The sequence below is a fragment of the Mesoplodon bidens genome, assembly GCF_964165515.1.
Source record: "Mesoplodon bidens genome assembly, chromosome: 14".
Taxonomy (NCBI): domain Eukaryota; kingdom Metazoa; phylum Chordata; class Mammalia; order Artiodactyla; family Ziphiidae; genus Mesoplodon; species Mesoplodon bidens.
Window position 1 is genome coordinate 1,833,638 of NC_138170.1, and position 22,051 is coordinate 1,855,688.

Genomic DNA, 22,051 nt, shown 5'->3' on the forward strand with positions numbered 1-22,051 from the left:
AACAGTCTTTATTAGTAAACTATGGACAGAAAAGGGCTACAGATCAAAATTATTACCTAGGTAGGTAGTCCCATGTTATTCCCAAGTTCATAAATGAGGAGACAACCATATTGTCCAAAATCTGATTCCCCAATTTGCTGAACAAAATCCCTTTGTGGTTACTGCAAGTCCCTTTTCTGCTGTGAAGTGGGAATCAATGTATTAAGTGGGCCCGTGGGCTCTCTTACTCCACCTTGGTGACTTGTGTTAAAAAAAAGTTTGAAAGTCAACAGCCTCAGATCTTACTTAGCCGCCAATAAAGAATGGCAGCTAAACTCCAGGTACTTGCCAAAGATTACAATTCCAAGTTCACTATCACTAAATATTTATTAAAATGTCACCAGAGAGAAACTTGGAGTTGTTTAAAATCCATGCAGTCCACCTGAGCTCTCAGATATGACAAAATACATCCCTAGGTTAAACCAGATTTACAGACAGCTAGGTATCTGAGCTGAACTATGCTGCCTGCCCCGACTCCCTGCGTTCCAGTAGAATTACTTTTACTACATATTGTGCTGTAGTGAGATGCCATCTTTTATATGGAAAAATATAACCTTCTATGTGCTGTTTGGCTTTATTACACAAATGTTTATATTATTTATGACATCACATATCATGTGGCCTATCCATGGTGGGAATGTAAGTGATCATGGTTTACCTTTTTGCTCTATGACTGAATCTGCTTTGTTGTATCCTTGTATTCTATATTCCTTTGCCTCTACATTCAATTTATTTTCTCTTTGTAGTATTTTACATATCCTGGAAAATGTTTCTACTAGGTATCCAGAGTCTAGCATGGGGCTTGGCACTTAGTAGGTATAGAGTTAATATTTGTTGAGAGAATTAAAAGTGGAATACAAAAAAATTACAGAGTATAAATTAAATTACCTAAGTAGAGGGTAAATAAATAAAGATGAAAACATTCATTTCTCCTTAACTTGGGTTCCCTCAGTACTCACGCACAGAGTTGGTGTTCATTCTGTGTACACTCATCAATACGAAGAAATTGGTCTTGTGCTAATTCATGGGAGTATAGTTTCTTTATCTTATTCCATTATTTTCTCCCTGAAGACAGAGAGTATAACATTTACTTCCTGTGTATTTTAAAGAGTGCCCTGCACACAGTAGGTGTTCAATAAATGCAAATTAAATAAATGACCCATGGTCTGGATGTGTGACCCACCTTTTGGGAAGTGAAAGGGTTACTACCCCATAGTCCAGCTGCTGTTATCTAAAGCCAATAGCACTTGGTGTTTTCATTTGCGTTTTATTCGCTTGCTCGCTTTGGGTCATTGTGCCCACAGTGGTGATGGTGCCCTAGCTTTTTCTTCTAGGCACTTACTGTAGGCATCTGTTGCTTTTGCCTGCCCAGCATCCATTCCTCCCTTAATGCCATCAAGTTTTTTCTTTGGAGAATGAATGTTCCCCCACTCCTAGTGCATATAGTTCAGATGGGGTATACATATACAACACAGGCCTGGCCAATCAGAGTATTCCATCCCCTTAGCCACAGTGATTGGTCCAAGGATGAAGTCATGACCAAAGTCATGACCCAATGACTCAATGTCAGGACTTGTTGGACATAGAAATTCTCTTTTTCCTGCTGGATTTACCAAGACAATGGGATATAAACCTATAGCTGTCAAAACTACCATATTGGAAAAATGTAATTAAATGAACAAATATTGAGTATGTAAGAGCTAAGAGAAGAACACAAAATGAGCCTTGATGACAATGGGCACTGGATTCAGCTGTGCCTGAACACCAGTTTGAATTGAGTTTTCTGTAAGCACAATGAAAAGAATTCAAAGCAACGCAGGATTCTGCTCTCATTATATGGCCTCTTCCTAGGCCACGCTGAAGCTCCTAGGGCCACATCAGAGGCCTTGCGCTTGCAGAGCAACACTGGGACTGGGAAGTAAAATATTTGTGTGAACTTATCCTGAGTCTACTATGGTTCAATTAAAAATAATTTAAAACTCCTAAGCCAACGGAAAGGTATAGAAGACTAAGCTGGGTGAAAGAAGTTCTAGACACAGATGTTCAAGCATGGCAGGCAGGGGTGTTAAGAGCTGTTCAAGGTGGCAAAGGGGTCAATGTTATAGATGGCATGAACCATATCTTAATGGAGTTGTGCTTTGGTATGATGCTATTGGCTTTTTTTTAAGGCAAAGGGAGATGAAGAGAGGAGACAGAGGGGTAGAGAAGCTAACTACAGGGAATGACTGAGGAATATCTAAGAATAGTCTTACTTCCTTTAGTTTAGGTGAGGTTTCCATTTCTTTCACCCATCAATAACCCATTACTATTTGTCCAGCACAAGTAACATCCTATATTCTCACTCAGGCCCAGGAAAAAAAAAAAAAAAAAAACAGAAATAACCCTTGGGCCACTGTGGGAGTTCTTTTTTGGAGGAGGGTGAGGTGGGGTAAAGTAATCCTTCCTTAGGAACTGAGCACAGAGGAGATCTGCCAGTAAGCCCAGATGGATACACAGGAGTTCTTCAGGACAAAGCCCGGGGGTTGTCTTCTTTAGGTCAATTCTTCCTTATCTTTCCATCCTCCAGGTTTTGTCCAAAGATCTCTGCTGCTAGCCCTTGCAGCAAGGTTTATTTTGAATGGGTTCCAGTGGTGAGGTCACCCTCATGGAAGGTTTCCATATATGACATGCCTCTGTTGCTGTGCCCAAGAGCATTCCTAAGGCCCTTTCACTGATGCCGTCCAAGAATAAGGTCTTGGCTTGATTCCCACATTGAAGGGGCAGTGGAGCTTTGGTTTCTGAAAATAGTAGGCATTGTCCTTTCTGTTCAATATAAAAACGATTCATGTTCTCTGTAGACTATTTGGAAAACTCAAAAAAGGATAGAGGGAAAAAAAGAGAGCAATCATGCCACAATTCTATCACCTACAGAAAACTACTATTAATATTTTGGTGTATTTCTTTCCCATAGTTTTAATGAATGCATATATCTATACATATTTTAGGAAGGCAGTATTGCACCGTGGTTGAGTGTGGGTTGGGAAGTCTGACACCACTCATTTGCAGTTCTGTGGCCTTCGGCAACTCCAAAAAAGAACTCCCACAGTGGCCCACGGGTTATTTCTGTTCTTCTTCCGAGGCCTGAGTGAGAATATAGGATGTTACTTGTGTTGGACAAATAGTAATGGGTTATTACTGGGTGAAAGAAGTGAAAACATCACCTAGACTAAAGAAAGTAGGACTATTCTTAGAAATTTCTCATTCATTCCCTGTAGTTAGCTTCTCTACCCCTCTGTTTCCTCTCTCCACCTCACTTTGCCTTGAAAAAAGCCCCTGGCATCATACCAACACCAAATTCCATCAAGATACGGTTCATGCCATCTACAGCATTGCCTTACCTCCTTGAACAATAAAGTTTGCTAACTCTTAACCTATTCTTCCACCAGTATGCTATTATTTAAACTTATAACTTTATATTAAGAATTACCTGGTAATAAAATTTCCCCCAACACTCTTCATCTTTCAATTTTGAAAAATGGTTATTTCACTTATTCCAGATTAATTTTATTTTTAAAAATTTTTAAAATCATTTATTTATTTTTATTTTATTTATTTATTTTGGTTGCCCTAGATCTTAGTTGCAGCAGCTGGGCTCCTTAGTTGCGGCTCACAGACTCCTTAGTTGTGGCTTGTTGGCTCCTTAGTTGTGGCATGCAAACTCTTAGTTGCAGCATGCACATGGGATCTAGTTCCCTGACCAGGGATCAGTCCCATGCCCCCTGCATTGGAAGGTGGATTCTTAACCACTGCGCCACCAGGGAAGTCCCAGTTCCAGATTAATTTTAGAATAATCTTTTCAAGTTAAAAAATAAAATTTTTGTAGACTTGCATTTAAATGTATGGTTTAATTAAAGAAGAATTAACATCTTTAAAGCATTAAATCTTCCCTTCATGGAATATAGGATATCTGTCTTTCCATTTATTTTCTTCATGTCCCTCTGTACAGCTTAGTTTTCTTTATGTAAGTCCTGAACATTTCCTGTTAATTTTGTTCCAAGGTATTTCATAGTTTTGGTTGCTAGGGTGAATGAGAATTTTTTTTTTTCCCAATCACAACTGGCTATTGCCTGTACTAGAAAGCTACAAAGAAGTTTTATTGAGATATATATATATATATATATATATATATATATATATCTTTTAGTGGACAATTCTGCTGCTCTTATTAGGCCTAACCGTTTTTAATGATTGATTATCCTTAGGTTTTTAGGTACTTAGTTTGCAGCCAAAAACTGTGTCTTTTCCAGTAGTGTACTCTTTATTCTGCTTCAGGACATTGGCTAGATTATCCTTTCAGAACACTGTTAGATAACAGTAGTTAGAAAGGGTCTGTCTTGTCCCTAACATTATTTCTGTATGAAGAATGATGCTGGGTGTTGTTTCAGAAGATATATTTTATCATGTTAACAAAGCTTTTCTTTCCTAATTTATTAGGGGAGCTTGAAAAATAAAGAATAAATGTTGATTCTCATGTCAAATACTTTATTATTATCTATGAAAGAGTCTTGGGTCTTTATTTTCTTTTGACCTTCTTCTGTGAGGTATTATATTAGTGGATTTCTTTTGTGGGGCCAACGTTACCTTCTCAACAAACTCATCATGGGCTCTAGGGTTGGGCAGACCTGGGCTGCCATCCTAGCCCACCACTTACTAGCTGGGGGGGTCATGTACAAGTTCTAAATGGGGATGCACAACAAATGCTGGCAGTTATGATACATTATTCCTTCACTGTATTGATGAATTTATTAATGCTTTTATTTAGGAAATTTGCATCTGTATTGTTGAGGTTGATGTGAAATATATGTGTATATGATTTATTAGGTTGTGTTCACAAAAATGAAATATGCTCGTTTTTTTATTTTCCTATGCTCTGCAGCAGTTAAAAACAGCAAGAGATATTTATATACCCATGTTCACAGAAGCACTGTTAACATTAGCTAAGAAGCAGAGGCAACCCAAGTGTCAACTGACAGATGAGTGGATAAACAAAATGTGGTCTATACGTACAATGAAATATTATTCAGCCTTAAAAAGGAAGGAAATTTCGACACATGCTACAACATGGATGAGCCCTGAGGACATTATGCTGAGTGAAATAAGCCAGTCACAAAAAGACAAATACTGTATGATTCCACTGATATAAGGTATCTAAAGAAGGCAAATTCATTGAGACAGAAAACAGAAGGGTGGTTGCCAGGGGCTGGGGGGAGGGGAAAAGGAAAGTTGTGGTTTAATGGGTACAGAGTTCCAGCTTTGCAAGATGAAAGTGTTCTGGAGATCTGTTTCTTCACAATTTCATTGAGATGCAAATTCATTCGCCAAGTTATACATAGGACTTTCTTAAAATGTCCATTCGTTGTATCCCTTTGTTCACTTCTAATTTTGTATATATTTTTCTTTTTCTCTTTGTCTACTTTATTTTTTCAAAGAGTAACATTGTGAGTTTATCTACCAAGATCCCTATTTATAAATTCAGCAATATCTGCTTTAATACTCCTCTCCTTCCTCCTGGCTTTCTTAGCATATTTTGTTATTCTTTTTCCTAATTTGAGTCAAATGCTTATTTCATACTTTTGGTTCTTTCTTATTAAATATTAAAGCATTTAAGGTTCTAAATTTCCTTCTCTGTATAATTTGTAGAAAGTTCAGAAGTTTCAGTTTGTGATACTGCATTATCACTCATCTCTAAATAAAGACAAATGGCTACATATGTAGTTTTTATTTTCTCATATGCTTTTCTTCTTTTACCTTCTAAGAGGTAACCTTCTATAATCATAAAAGGTTAAACAAATTAACTTTACTTAATTAAAATAAATCAGTTAATTTTTTAAATTAAATTTTAAATCTTTAAAATCATTATTCAAACTGTGTGCATATTTATTGCTCTGTTCCTTAAAAAACCAAAGCTTTCCCACTTATTAGCTGGGTGACTTTGGATAAGTCTGTGCATTTAATTCCTATCTTATTGATTGTCAGGCACTGTTTCTGGGAGCTGAGAATACAAGAGTGAACAGGACAAAAGTTGCTGTTTTCACAGAGTATTCTCTCTCTCTCTCTCTCTCTCTCTCTCTCTCTCTATATATATATATATATATATATATGCTAGAAATAAACAGGATGATTTTAGCTACAGACAGTAAAGAAGATGTGGTAGAGTGATGGGGTGGAGACGTTTTTGTTTTTGTTTTTGTTTTAATTTGGTGCATCAGGTCTTAGTTGTGGCACGCGGGATCTTCTCTGAGGCACGCGGGATCTTTGGTTGTGGTGCGCGGGCTTCTCTCTAGTTGTGGCCCGTGGGCTCCAGACCGCGTGGGCTGAGTAGTTACCGTGCACGGGCTTCGTTGCCCTGCGGCATGTGGGATATTAGTTCCCCGACCAGGGATCGAACCCGCGTCCCCTGCATTGGAAGGTGGATTCTTAACTGCTGGACTACCAGGGAAGTCCCGGGGTGGAGGTGTTTTAGATGGGGTTGCCAGGGAAGACCTCTGCTAACTGCTAGATCCCATGGACTCATCTTGGTCCTTGGCCCAGAAAACCTCTCCTGAGCCATTTGGAACCACTCACCTCCCCCTTTTCTAAACTGTTGCTTTCCTTGGTTTCTGTGATCAGACAGTGGTGACTTTGTCTCCACTGTCTCTCTTGGTTTCCTCCTACGTCTCTGACCTCCGCCTTTCAGGCTTTAGGGCAGGCACGTCTTCCCCCGCCCACCCTGTTGGGCAGCACAATCATCTGTCCTGGCAGCTGGAAGAAGAGCTCAAATGCTGGCTCCCTCTTCTGAGAGCTCTTGCTTGTATTCAGACCTTTGGCACAAGGTGACACTGGGGTGGCGGCACAGGCTCAAGATACAGTGTCTGAGTCGAGGCAGTAAGATGGCTTCCCACAGGCGGAGGTTAGGGCACAAGTCCACCTGGCTTTCTAACACACGGCTCAACACCAAGGACATTATTTCAAGGAAGGGCTCAGCAAGAGAAAGTAAGGAAGTACTGTGCTGACTGAAAGGCACTCAACACAGTGCTAGAAAGCAAACATGGTCCTATCCTTACATGACATGAGGTTACATGACAGTTCAGTGACCTGACTCACATAAAATAAGAAAACACTGCAAAACAGCAAAGAAACACATACCAAATTGTGGGCAACAGGCTACAAGCGCCACTGGAGCTCAAAGAAGGAAGCCCTCAGAGCGAATTTATCAGTTCAAGAAGACACTGACGGCAGAACTTGAACCAAGCCCTCAGGGAAGCAGGTTTCATCGCCACAGGACACAAGAGCCCATGGTTATTCAGTGCGACAGGGCTGGATTCTGGATCCAACAGGATGAATGATGCTGGGCTTACCCTGTAAGGCCCACTTCTAACCCCAAGGAGGCAAAGGTTAACGAAAAATTCAACCCTGGACTAAGGAATAAAGACTTCTGTGAAGAGGATGAAACTTCTCTTCCTCTTCTTTTACCTCAAGAAATAGTTGGAACAACAAAAGTGGGAGATTCAAACAAGAGTGGGATGGAACCAGGGGTTAAAAGATACGGTGCAATCTCTTTAGGTCCTGGCTCTGCTCTGGGTCTTAGGGGGAATGAGTAGAAGTTTGGAATGTTTCTTCTGATTCTTGAGGTTCTCAGTTTTCCAGTTCAGAACATCAGGGCAGACCAGAAAAGATAGTTGGAGCTGAGGCTCAGTTAGTGATAAAGAATGTGAATCTATCTGAGGAGTCCTCTAGCTGCAAGTTGGAGGTGGTAGAGGTCTCGCAGGTGGAAGTAACGGCACCTCAACTCTAACACTTGCAGAGACACAAATTAACAAGCAGCTTAAATCTTTATATTGAATGGCATCTTTACAACTCTCGTAGGTGCATATGGAGTTCATTCTATCCTCATTCGAGGTAGGTATATTAGACTGATCCCACTTTACAGAATTTTAAAGAAGTTTGGGAAGTTAAGTGACTTCCTGGTGAATGAACAACAGTTGGGCCTAGAAGCAAAGTCTTTAATGTTCAGTCTGGCACTTCCTCTCAAGAGGATAATGTTCCAGTGTTCCAAACAGGCCTTCTCAGTGCCTCAAGCAAAGCTCCTCACAGAAAGAAATGAGCCTGGCCTCTGAAGTTCCACTCTGGGCTCACAGGCTTGAAAGATCCTTGGACAAACTGTTCTCCAAACCCAGGTGGGGTTAATATACTGAGATATAGTGGGGAGGGGTTGGGAGGCACAACACAAACTGGACTGTTTTCTAGGGAACATCTGGTCTGATCCAAAAACTGTTCTCAAAGTCCACTTGAGGCAGCCCAAAGTCACAGGGTTCACTGGGCCTTCATGTCACTGAGGCTTTGCTCCTAGCCGTCTCCAGGCCTGTCAACCCCCACATGAAACACTCCTTCCACTGGGGAAACTGAAACCCAGAGACCCTGACTACCTTTTATTCACAATATTCCTTTCCTCCTTTCCCTACAGTTCTGGCTCCTTTTCTCTCACTGCCTTACCCAGTCTCCCTGCTTCCTTGTGAGCTGGCTTGATAGCATGTCTCTTCCACAGATGTAGGGTGAAGTGAGACACTAAAGCTGGCCTGTGCAAAGTACCGCTTTCGTGGCTAGACTGGAGCAGGTCCGAAGACGACACCTGCACGCATCCACTTACTGAGAGTTCTTGTGCGCAGGTGCGGAGGCAAGGAAACGTGGCCATCTGGTTAACAGTAAATGACCAATGTGGTTGCAATCTATGATACAGTTCACTTCGGTTCAACAAACATTTGCTGAATGTCTATGATGTGCAGAGATTGATGAATCAGTTCAAAACTCCCCAGTATAAATGACTAGTACAGTGGTTTTCAACCTGGCTGCACTTGAGAATCCTAGCAGCTTAAAAGACAAAAACAGAAACAAACAATGTCTGGGGTCCCTCTCCAGAGATTTGGGTTTCACTGGTTGGGGGATGGTGGAGTGTATCAGTATTTTTTAAAAAGCTCCCCAGGTGTCTGAATGTGTAGTCAGGGGTAAGAGCTTTATGTGGCCATATGTAGAAAGTTTGGAATAAGGGCTAAATTTAGATTTTAAGCAGTGGAAAGCTATTGTAGGTTTTTGAGCAAGTGAGGAAACATGAGGATGGCTGTAATGTGGGAAACTTCTCCTGACTGTACTGGGCAGAAAAGACTGGAGTCAAGAAACACTAAAAACAAAGACACCTGGTAAAAAGTCTGTTGCAATAGTTCCAGCCTTGAGAACGGAAAGAAAGGGTGAATCTCCTGGAAGGTGCCGGGCCAGGCAACTGTAGGGCTGTTCAGGGCAAAGGGGAGCAGTCCAGGCTGCCTCTGGGGCTACGGCAGGAAAGGAGGCAGTGACCAGAGAGGTTCTCTTTCCCCTGCCCAGACCCACCTACCCCCACATTCCCACCTACTCTGAAACTGCAGAAGAAAGAACTTCTGGTATCTTTGGAGTTAAGAACTTACGAGAAGACCAAGAATATAGACACTTGGCTTTCAGGGGCAAAGTTCAAGGGCTGCCAACCTAAGCAATAAAGACTGAATATATTCGGGACACAAAATTTAAAAATGAAGCAAAACTTCATACATTCGCAAATTTTCTTTACCACAGAATTTCGAAACAAAAAGAAATCATTCTCCTATCCAAGGCATTTACTCTCCTGCCCTGGCCAGAGAGGACACAAACAATACCATTAATTTCTGGGCCACCTTATAACACTAGGCTCAGCTCATAGAAGAAATACAGAATCAACTGCAGCTTCAAACATCTTCCTAGATGTTGCCTAAGTCAGAAAGGAAGAGCCAACACAATAAAACTAGTAGGCTGGGGTGGCATGGGAATATAATCATTTATTTGGAGTGTAACCTGGTACTCCAAACAAAGGCTCTATTATCCTCAGCTGAAAGCTTTTAGGGCATAAGGAGGAAGCGAATGGGATGACCGACTTGAGACGGCACCAAAGAACAGAGATGACGTCACGGTCCTGGAAGATGGCAAAAGGCAGAGAGAAAAGACCGAACAATTTAAAGTGAACTGGGACGTACCTTCAATGTTGGTACATCTCAAATTCCATTTTCCCCTCACCTTTCCCCAAATAACCAGACCATTTAGTTAACCTCTCTAGACAATTCTTGATCCAACAGACCATTCTAGAGCACAAAAAATATATATAGGTATTTTATTGTACAAGAAAAAATATCCCGAAATGTTTGTTAAATAACAATAATTCCTGACAAAATCATTCTGCAGGGTTCGTGGGCCTCACCATCTGGTCAAATGCAGCGAGCTCTCCCTCAGCCTGATGATAAGCTTCATTAATACTGCCATAAACCACAGAAAAACCCAAAGATTTTCTAAATGGCTTCCAGATTTCTGCATAGATGCCCTTAATTAGTCCAAAGGTAAACAATAAACAAGTTGGCAGAGAAATTAGAAGGAGCTCTGAGAGGGAAAAAATGTTAACAATTGGTGAATCTAGAACAAAGGGTATACAGGTGTTCATTACAACATTTTTTCAACTTAATTTTTTAGTTACAGGCAGACTGAAAAGTTGCTTTATAGCATGATCATGCTATTTTCCAGATGTGCCTAAAAAACATATTCAATTGTTTCTTTTCAAACCAGAAATAGAAAATCAGTTCTCCCCCAGGTGACGCGTTCTATTCTGTTTGAAAAAGCTTCCAGAGCTTTCTGGAAAGTTTAAATTAAGGGGCTACAGTACACTGATACGGTTTTCTAGTTCTTGGGAAGTGTCTGAGCCAAACTCTCATCGCAGGTCTGTGATGGTCACTGCTCTGTCCACAACAGTCACGTGGCTGCAGCTCTGCAACAGGGAGAAAGAAAGAAAGGGCAAGTCCTGGAAAATTCTGAAAAGTCATCTTTAAAACTCCTTACTTGTTGAAGTCATGGAAGATATCGTTTACTTAACCTCCTGTATGTTTTCTTATCTTTGAAAAGCAAGTTTAAAAGCTATCTACAATAAGCAGTCCACTGCCTAACTTCTTGTATCTTTTGTATATTGTCATGATATATAAATATATATGTTTAAAAAAACCCCAAACAAACAAACAAACAAAACTCCTATTTACAACGCTTATTCTGGCTAGTGGTTCCCAGGCTGGCAGCCAGACTGCTACTTAAATGGCTGTTATGGTAAAAGGGGTCTGGGGATTACTACTTCCACCAACCCAGAATCCATAGGCTGTAGCCTGAATCAATGTGGGCCCATATACCTTCATTTATTTTTCAAATGTATGTATATTCTAGAGTCATTCATAAAAGATACATTTATTTTAAATAACTGCTGAATTCATTGCAGTTTTTTGGGTTATTATGTCAACCAGATAATAAAGTACACCTACTCTCACATGGGGAATACTCCCTCTTGGCATGCATAAGGCTTCATCCTAACTGAAAGCCTAGGCATTTCTGGGGGATTGTGTGGCCTCTGTTTCAACATCCTGGTACCTAGACATTTATTACATTCCAAGGCAGGCTAACCTATTTGTGAACAAGTCTGCCAGAAAGTTCTTTCTCATACTCAGCTGAAAACTGTCATCCCACAGGGTCTTAAGTTTTAGTTCTGGGAGTCACACCCAATACCTTTTTATGCAACAATTCTTCTAACACTTACAGCCAGTTCTCAGATGCTTCCTGGGGTTCTCTCCTAAACACCCCCAGCTTCTTTTATGTGACAAGGGTCTGAGTCCCTTTTCCATATTGGTCACTTTTCAGGGAACCCAAAAGAAATAATAATACTCCACGGCCAGCATGGAGTGAAGCAATAGTATCACATTAGATTTAAGGGGAAAAACTGAAACATACTTATCAGCAACTGAAGGTTTTTACTCACAGAATACCACTTGGGGAAAAAAAAACTTTCTAAGAAGGTCATAAAAATCCCTGTTATCTAAAATCAAATTAAAAGCAAAATTCCAAAATTAAATCTACTTTGCTTGAGTGGCTTTTTCTCTTGAATTCAAATCTCTTATTGAAGTGCAGGCTTAGCAACAGATGATGATGAAGGAGAAAACCTAACATTTGATAAGCAAAGCTACTGCACTTGGTACTTTCTGTGCATCACTTCATTTAATCCTGTCAATAACCCTATTCAAGTATGTATTATTAGTATTATCATCTCCATTTACAGATGAGAAAGCTGAGGCCCAGGAAGGTTAAGTAACTTGATCAAAGACACACAGTCCTTAAGTAGCAGAGCTAAGACTCAAACTCCTTCCTATCCCACGCTGCTTCCCATATGTTTTTATTAGGAAGATTTGGAAAAATAAGTGACAAGGCTGATCTTCTATGTGTGTCACAAAGGACAGTGTGCCTCATCAACTCTGACTGTCCTCCCTGGTTAAAGCACAGCTCCGATTTCTTCTACATAGATACATACACAGAAGAGAGGTGGATCCTTGCTGTGTGGATGAAATCCTTTCTGGCGACAGGAAGAAATCTCCTCTAGTCCGTGGTCAGTTAGTCTAAAGAATCCAGTTCTGAAATAAGAAAAAGCAGGTCTAGAATCAAGCAAAGGCGCCCCCTCAATCACACACACACACACACACACACACACAGAAACACACACACAGAGCAGTGAACAGCTCACTTTGAGACAGCTTCAAAAGTATGCTGGCTTATAGGTCTCTTTGGTGAATGAATCAGTTAGAGAATGACTCATCACCGCCACCACGCTAGTTTTACTGGCAGAATTCATAGTAAATAACAGGATTTAGAATGAAAAAGAAGTTAACTTTTGGAGATAATCTGTTGGATTTTGAAATTTTCTAATCTGCTATCAGTCTCTTGAAATTCCTACTGCTTTAAGTCAAACACTTCAAATTTTTTATGTCCTTTCCTTATAAAAGCATCTAGGTTGTTGCTTGGATACTTTTGTGAACAAGTAGAGTAGGTTTATCAGGATACAGGGCTTAAAAGGAAGCCTTTTTAAAAAGCCAATCAATACCACAGTCTATATACTTTACAGAGAACAAGGTCTTAAGAATGGAGGACATTTCCTCTGAGGCTTTCCCCCCGCTATCTCCTTGCAAAACCCTGAACCGCACCCCGTGTACTTACTCCTGGAACCTGGGGGAACAAACAATGGCTATCGACTCCGGCAACATCATCTGGTAGGAGCAGTGGGTGTGCAGGTCAACGCTGGAGAGGAAGGCGGTCTGCGTGGGATGAGTCTGGGAAGAGAGAAGAAGGCAGGGACCCCTTCAGCGAGAGGACACAGTCAAGCCTGGCCCACGAAGGAAGGTAGAGCTGAGTCATTCTCAGTAACTTGCCACGACCTCCTTAAGTACAAAGCCATTAGCAGCCATGAGGAATATCCCTGAAGTTCATAATAAGTAGTGAGCCTCCTTCCCAGCCCTGTAAACGGGTAGAGTGTAACATGAGTATGTGAAGAGACTCAATTTCTACTTGACCATCAAGACTTATCTGGCTCCTCACAAGCTCTCTTGACAAATGGCATCTCCCACACTGGATCAGACAGTACATGCTGCCCAATACAACAACCCAGTAGAAGTCAAGGACTTAACAAAGCACAGTTAGATGAATGATTCTTCTTCCTGATGGACGGGTTAAAAGGTGAAGCATGAGTCTGGGGCTCTATAGGCAAAAGTGGCAAAAGCTGTCCTGTGGTTAAAGCATATCTCTCAAGGATATGGAGGTAGAGGGTTACTGGGATTTCAGAAGGGTAGTTAAATCACACAAAGGACCCTGTCTTATTTGAGAAAAAGACCAAGATATTGAATTTTGAGGGTAATCAGTTAAAGCACCATCTAAATTACATTCAGTTTATCTCATTTGTTTTCAGTTACTTAATGGTTTTTTTTTTTTTTTTTTTTTTGGCCATGCCTCGTGGCTTGTGGGATCTTAGTTCCCCAACCAGGTATTGAACCTGGGCCACAGCAGTGAAAGCACCGAGTCCTAACCACTGGAATCCCCCAGTTATTTAATGTTTCATTGAGCACACTCTTTGTACACAAACGGACCATATAATGACTTACGTTCATCTCAGAGGGGGTGTGAGACAACAAGGATGGAAAAAGGAAGACCCAATATGACTCAAAACGACCACCAATCTTTACTGACAGAAAAGCACAGAAAATCAGTATGTGCCCTTGACCAGTGTTTTCAACCCTGCTGTGCAAAAAATGAAGCTTCTGAGGAACTTGTCAAAAGCACAGCCTCCTGTACCCGACCCTGGAAATATCCATCCTGAGAAGGACATTTTTTTCTTTAAAGCTCATTAAGTGATTCTTACGTGCAGCCTCATCTGAGAAGCACAACTGCATAGAATGCTGTGACCAGCTCATTGTGGAAGAGGTCTGCAATACAGGAACATGTTAGCTGAGTGCTGACAGTAAATCTACACACGGATCTGCCTGGGGAAGGAAAGGACTTCCACGACCACGAGGGAGAAACAGTGTCTACCAAATAAGAATATGATCCTATAGACTGTTAGGGACAAACGGCCTGTGCCAACACCCTACACCCCATGGTTACAGCCTGAAACTTTAACTGAGAACAAATAAGACCTACACAAGCTGATGAAGGCCTCCAACCTAAAGTTGGGTTAGCTAGAAAGATGATATACAGACACATAGCAGGGGATCAATAAATAATTGTTAAACTAAACCAAAAAATCTTGTTTGAGCCTCTGCTGCCCGCTAACTACTGCACCTTCTCTCCTTCCCTTTACAGTCAAGTTTCTTGAAAAAACATTTATGCTCACTGTGCCCACCATGCTGGAGAGAGAGGCAGGCATTTTTATGAAGAGAAAACAGTACACCAAAGGAGCAGAAATAAGTGAGGAGAGTGGATGCTCTGGGCAGCCACAGGAGAGCAATGCCAGGTGAGACAAGGTGAAGCAGTGCCTCGAATACTGAGCTGGGGGTCACACAATAGCTGGTGGTAAACATGACCATACAAAGTTTTGGACCAGGGAACCTGATTTATAGCTGGCAAGGTACAGAAGGAAGAACTGACCTTTTGCCTTCTCCTTTTGCCAAGTTTAAGATCTGAGCAAACGTTACGGTCTGCTTTTGTTTGCTTTCAATCCCAAGTTAGGAAGGAATGCTACAGAAATATCATGGGGAAAAAAAGCTGGAATACTATCAATTTAGGCTCTGAATTTCTTCCTAGCTAGGCCCTCACTGATATTAAAAATCCTTTTACTCTTTTGTGGCTAAGATCTACCTGAAGCCTAAACAGAAATTATTCCAAACTTTCCCCATCTTCTCCAGTTTTTAAACTTCCCTGTCTCCTCCTGCTGGGCAGTGGATCTAGACTTCAACCTTGCTGATCGCAAGATCACCTAAAATGAGTTCCCTCAACCCCTCCAATTATAACCTCAAAAATCTCGCTGTATCTTTCTTTCTTCCTTCAGTTCTGTCTCAGAGGAGTGAGTGTTTTCTCCCCCATATGAAGATGACCCCCTTTTGTACTTTTAATACTTTCCTATCTTCACATTACCTTGTCTCTCCGGACCTCTGACATCTCCTGCACAGGCTCCACTATACTCCACCAGCTCACTGGGCTTAAAAACATGTTCAGGGACTTCCCTGGTGGCGCAGTGGTTAAGAATCTGCCTGCCAATGCAGGCGACACGGGTTTCAGCCCTGGTCCAGGAAGATCCACATGCCGCGGAGCAACTAAGCCCGTGCGCCACAACTACTGAGCCTGCACACCTAGAGCCCGTGCTCCGCAACAAGAGAAGCCACTGCAATGAGACCACGCACTGCAACGAAGAGTAGCCCCCGCGCGCCGCAACTAAAGAAAGCCTGCGCTCAGCAACGAAGACCCAACGCAGCCAAAAATAAATAAATATAGTAAAAAAAATGTTCAGACAACTATACACAAGAATGCAGATGAACCTTAAAAATTGAGCAAAAGGGCTTCCCTGGTGGCACAGTGGTTGGGAGTCCGCCTGCCGATGCAGGGGACACGAGTTCGTGCCCCGGTCCGGTCCGGGAAGATCCCACATGCCGCGGAGCGGCTGGGCCCGTGAGCCATGGCCGCTGAGCCTGTGCGTCCGGAGCCTGTGCTCCGCAACGGGAGAGACCACAACAGTGAGAGGCCCGCGTACCGCAAAAAAAAAAAAAAAAAAAAAATTGAGCAAAAGAAGCCAAGTACAAAAGGATACATATTATATAATTCTACTTACATAAAGTTCAAAACCAGGCAAAACTAAACGACTGAGTTTAGGGATACACACTTAGGTGGTAAAGCTATAAAGAAAAGCAAAGAATTTCCAGAAATGTTAAGTGAGGGACTATCTATACCAGAGAGGAAGGGTGACTGGGCAGGACATGGAGGTTGGGAGTGTGCTTCTGGCGACGCTCTATTTCTTGACCTCGGTAATGTGTGCGCACAGATATTTATTTAACGATTCATTAAAGTGCACATTTATTTTATGTACTTTCTTATACACATTTCAAATATAAAGGTTTAAAAAAAACCAAAATAAAAACAGAACACATTTTCACACTAAACCATAAATCAAGCAAACGCTCTCAACCTGGCTATTCCTTAAGCCACCATTCCATCTCTTTCCTTTCCTTTAGTCAGTGCTAAGCTCTTCAAAAAATCAGTATATATCTCACTATCACCACAACCTCAATACCCATTACTTCTTAAACCTTTTTAATCTGCCTAAAACCCACTAAGTTGAGGTCATCAATGACCTCATCAAATCCAAAGGGCTCATACACGTCTTCATCTCTCTGCAGCATGTGACGTAGTTAACATCCTGAAGCTTCTTCTTAAGACGTTCCTCCTCCTTTGGCATCTGTGCCTTAACACTCCCCTCACCTTTCTCTGACATCTCCTCGCTTCGTGACTGACTACTCCCTACGCTCCCCTAAGTGGCCTGTCCTTCAAGTTGCTAGTGAATCTCTTCTTGCTCTCCACCCTCCTCCAGTTCCAGGGCTTCCAAGGTCAGCGCTATGCAGAGGCCTCCCGGTTCTCTTCCCACCTAGACCTTGTTCCCAAGTTCCAACTGCCTGCTAATTACCTCCACCAATATAATGTCAAATACTCACAACTGAAGACACCATTTGCCCCACTTCCAAGTAAGTTCTCCTGCTGGAGCCTCTGCTTCTGCTTATGAGATGATTAATCGTTGCCACCCCCATGAGTCAGGCCTGAAATCTCTAAGTCATCACTTCTACTCATCATCCTCTCTTCCTCATTCCCCACATCCTCTGAAATCCCACATTTATCTCTTCCTTCCCAAATGCACTGCCATCACCGTAGCTCTCATCATGATTAGATTTTATCATCACATTAACCTCTTAAATGATCTCCCTGCCTCAACCTCCTCACTAAAAAGCAGAACTATCCTGCCTGTCCACCCAAAACCCTCCAGAACACTGTTCCTAATGGATCATGTGAAAGCTTACCTACCACTGTTTCCTGATAAGACCCATAAGCCCCAGAAAACTGGACCACTCAATGCTCCAGGATCACAGCCTGCCTATTCCAATGCTGTCCCCTCCGTATGGAACTCTCCCTTGGCTCACCTTGCCAAAATTCTAGAAAATCACCCCAGGTGTGAGCCTTCCCTCCTCTGAACTCCACAGGGCTGTTGGCACCTCTTGAGGCACTTGGCACATTCTGCCTCACATGAAGAGTTATGACTTGTCTATATGTCAGTCTCCTTTATGAGACTAAAATCGTATCTTTTTTTTTTTTTTTTGCACGGTACGCGGGCCTCTCACTGCTGTGGCCTCTCCCGTTGCGGAGCACAGGCTCCGGACGCGCAGGCTCAGCGGCCATGGCTCACGGGCCCAGCCGCTCCGCGGCACGTGGGATCTTCCCGGACCGGGGCACGAACCCGCGTCCCCTGCATCGGCAGGCGGACTCTCAGCCACTGCGCCACCAGGGAAGCCCTAAAATCATATCTTACTCAAATTTGTATCCCCTGGCGGATAAGGTACAAGTTTTCTACTCCCCATGTACTATGATGGGGGATACACAATAAAGGGCAAATATTTATGAAAGGACAGAGGCACGCTGACTGCCTCACAGGTCAGTATTCCCCAAATTCTACCACACATATGTGTGCAGTCTTCCCAAATCCAGAAATGAGCTGCCTTGTTTGTATGTAACCCTGTCACACAACATGGAAAACAGCCTGGTCTATGAGAATGAGGGGTTGAGGAGGAATAGAAAGAAAAATTAAGAAGTAATCTTTAGGGATGGAATTATATTTTACCTGAATATTACCAGAAGACTGTTAAGACATGCAGACACTTGAAAATCTCCTATATTGGTGGCCCTTCTGATTTACGTAAAAGTATAGGCTGCTTTAAGAAAGACCAAATGGAGGCATCTGAATTAACTTCCTTGGCTCATTTAAAATATTTTGATTTATATATCTTTCATTTACATACCTTATAAATACCTTTCATTTATATACCTTATATATACCTTATATACCTTTGTACGAAGTAAGGCATAGCCTCTGCTGTCAAGGTACACATATACTCTAGGCTAGCATCCTATTACTGTTCATGCTCACGGGGGAATTGGGACTTTAGGGAAACAAGTTCATTTCCATTAAAAAATTTTAAGTTAAAGAGCCCTAAGTAATGCCCGGAAATCCATACTGTGGTGCAAGCAGTTAAGTACACTAGGGAAGTCGAGTCTGCATCAACAGAGGGAAATACAACCATCTAAGTAGTCTGGATACAATTCACTCTGCTCCGAGAAACAAATAAGCCGTGTGTTTATAACACCACGTGAGAAGAGGAGACGAAGCCCTGGAGAGCTCGGAATTGCTTACGTGAATCCAGCCCAGTGTGATGAGACCCTGCTGATCCTGTATGAGGAAAAGCTCTTCTTCGTTCTCGGTGTTGCAATAATCAGGCCCAGCACTTTGCTTGGGGATGAGGACATGGGTAACGGTAAATTCATTCCTCATCTGTCAAATGAGAAAACAGCTCATCACAACTCCCTGGCACTGAGGCAACCCCACTCGGTCACAGCAGTGGAAAGTTAAACTTCTGTACAAGCAAAGGCCCTTCGCCCCAGCGTGAGTCTTCTTCGTGAGGTGAGTCCCTTATGTTCACAACCCTGACTGCCCAAGTACATTGCCTGGGGCCCTCTGCAAAGCCACAGATGCCCACAGCCCTGTGGGAATTCCCTGCTGCAGCCCAAGAGGTCTACTCATGATCCTGAAGAAGCTCTGGGTATAGTACCATTTCTCTTCCTTTGTTCACGTCTAGAGTAGTGTCCTTTTCCTAGTTCTCTAAGCCCTCCCCATCCTTTAAAGCTCAGTGTAAGTCTACTCCACCTTATGTGTTTATTGATTCAGCAGTTAGCAATGGGTTCTCTGAGCACCTCCATTTAATGATCCTTCTTTCCTCATAATTCCTACTGCTTTTATTGTACATACTAGTCGGCATACTATCTATCTTTTGGTGTATATCTCCCATCTCTCCAAAGTGCTTGGGTACTTTTTGTGGACACATGCTCTGTGCCTTACATATTTCATATTCCCAGGCCCTGCCGTAAAGTCGGTGTTCAAAAGCTGATATACAGGATCCTCCTACCAAGTTTAGAATTAGGTATTTCTTACCACTGGCATTAAAATAATCAGTTCAGTTCAAGGGACTCTGAAAATCAATCAAATACAGGGTCACTAAAATCAAGGTGACATTGCATTGCGCTGCCCACGGCTCTTTGGCAGAAGGATTGGCACAAAGAGTAACTTGACTCTGGATATCTGCTCTGAGAGCCACAGGGGGCCAAGGGGGAAGAAACAGTCTCAGCTCAGGAAAGCATTTGTCTTTTACCAGTTTTCCACAGAGAATTCCACATGTCTCTACTCCCCGGGCAGTGCTGGCACTGGCCAACTGGAGAAACTGCGGGCAGAGCTTCCCAGGCACCACCACGTGGCGCAGCCCATCGATTGTAGGAGCTGTAATGGAGAAAGAAGAAACGTCTGAGATCATGGGGCACAGCCTCCCCAAGCAGACCCCAGAGTTGGCAGCCCTGGGAGAGCAATGCTAAGTCACTGGGGTCCCACAACTGTAGGCAGCGTGTGGGGATCTCATCCTTATGGCAGAAGAAAAAGGGCTGTGAAGTCTCTTCTCCAACCTCTTGTCACAGCCATTGGGAGCACGTTATTTCAAGGAAAGAAAAGCGGCTTTAATCATTCATAACACAGGGGTAAACTACTGCTTAAAAGAAGTTTCTGAGCTCTTCAGGAATAATAGTGAGAGACAGTCCTGCCGAGTACATGGGGAGAAACCCTGAAGGCCAGGCTTCAAGCGTCCAGCACCCCTTGCCCACCCTTACCTTGTCCTTTTAAGTGGATCTTCTGCGAAGCTGAATTCCTTAATGACTACTTGAAAGACAATTCCTAACAAAAAGATGATCTATTCTAATAATCAAGGCATGCATGCTCATTTTGCCACTATTGTTATTTTCTCAGATAGCCGTACACTGGTGAGAGGAGGAAAGACTCAACAGTTTTTCATGGCTAGGCTGAATTATCACTGACTACATACAATACTGACCTTGACTAAACTCCTGACCAATCAGGGACATTTGCAGGCCAAGCACAATTCACTAGCTCTTTTTTATTATTTAAAGGTCAGTGGCTGAATTTGTAAAGTGGTACTATAGATTTCAAACTTCCTTTACCAAAGGTCAACAGTGGTCTCTAGTTCACTGAACATTTCAAATCTCTGTATAACCCTTAAAAGCTGAGGGTCTGACTTTCAAGGATGTTATTAGCTCTTCAGAAAATCGACCTGGCCCAGGTCAACTATATGTCTTAAGCAAAGTCCACTTTATAATATAGCTGTAATAGAACACAGTATGGTAATACTCATCAAATGGACTTCTGTGACCAGGGCCTAATGAGTGGGATCATGGAGGCAGTTGTAGCTGAATCTCCTGGAATGACACCCTGTTTGGCTGCAGCTGAGGTAGAAGAGTACGGAAGCAAATGAAGTCACTACCTTCCGAGTTGCTCAATGCTCCAGGTTTCAAGGATCTATCCACTACAGGTGGCTTGGCAGGCCTTACAGTTGTATTACAGTCCGAAGGCTGTGTGTATATAACAGGTGTCGTGGGGAACACATCTAGGGAGGGCTTCTCTAAGTCAGGTACCAGTGGGCCGTCCAGGCCAGGGTCCACTTTCCCAAACTCCTGTACAATTTTCAGTCGTTCTTTTTCTAGTTCCTGGTTCCGGATCATCTCCTCGAAGGCGTGGAACTGTTCCTGCTCCAACTGTTGCTGCTTCTGTTGTGCCACCCTCTGTCTTTCCTTTTCCAGCTCTTGCTGGAGGGCTACGTTTCGGGCAAATTCTTCCTCTTCCTTCTTCTACAAAGAATGAATAGGAGTTAGGCTAACACTTTACACTCAAGTGACTTCACATCTTAGGAGGACAAGGCTTTTCAGCAGGGAGATTGCCCCAAATGTACTTCTGCTCTAGCGTGAGTCCCCAACACAGAATTCATGCTTCCCTTAGGACCTCTACCCCCGTGGAACAGCTGCTGCTCCTGTCTATCTAACTGCCATACACCTGTTCTGCAAAAACAGGTAAAGTCCTGATCCTCTCGGTACCCTTTCCCAATGACCTTAACTAATGCATTCTCTTCTTTACCAAAATCTCAAGGCAACTTACTGTCTGCGCCTCATAATCTGTATCATACAATTTTAGCCTCTGGTGTGCCATGTATACGTTCTGTATCCCCAGTAAGGCTGTGAAACAGAACCAAATCCAAACCTACAACTGCCATGTTGGGGGTCTCTATTGAATTTTAACCCTGAATGAAGCCTCTGCAATTTTCTGGTGATTGGTCCAATACAGAGTGACATTTTAAACTACTAAGAAACATCAAGTAACAATCTCCTTCATGAAGGTTTTCACTCCCTGGGTACCTTAGAAATGCATAGCTGTTCACCTCTCTGCTGATTTTCGACATCATAGTCCAGGACAGAATTCAGCAGAGTGTACAGAAGAATGCGGAAGTGCTTA

General features: G+C 42.5%; 1 protein-coding gene across 3 annotated transcripts in view; it reads right to left on the bottom strand.

The window, feature by feature from the left end:
• Positions 1 to 10,210: 10,210 nt before the first annotated feature.
• Positions 10,211 to 22,051, bottom strand: part of STAMBP (STAM binding protein) — a 30,933-nt gene continuing 19,092 nt past the window's right edge. For 2 of the 3 annotated variants that reach the window (XM_081254216.1, XM_081254215.1), the window contains exons 5-10: positions 21,030 to 21,393; positions 19,857 to 19,981; positions 18,845 to 18,982; positions 13,126 to 13,238; positions 12,446 to 12,545; positions 10,211 to 10,870 (exon numbers count right to left, since the gene is read on the bottom strand). In XM_081254216.1, coding sequence (XP_081110342.1) covers positions 10,814 to 10,870; positions 12,446 to 12,545; positions 13,126 to 13,238; positions 18,845 to 18,982; positions 19,857 to 19,981; positions 21,030 to 21,393 — 897 coding nt within the window. In that variant the 3' untranslated portion in view covers positions 10,211 to 10,813. The remainder of the gene's footprint in view (positions 10,871 to 12,445; positions 12,546 to 13,125; positions 13,239 to 18,844; positions 18,983 to 19,856; positions 19,982 to 21,029; positions 21,394 to 22,051) is intronic. The other variant, XM_081254217.1, reaches the window with a different exon arrangement.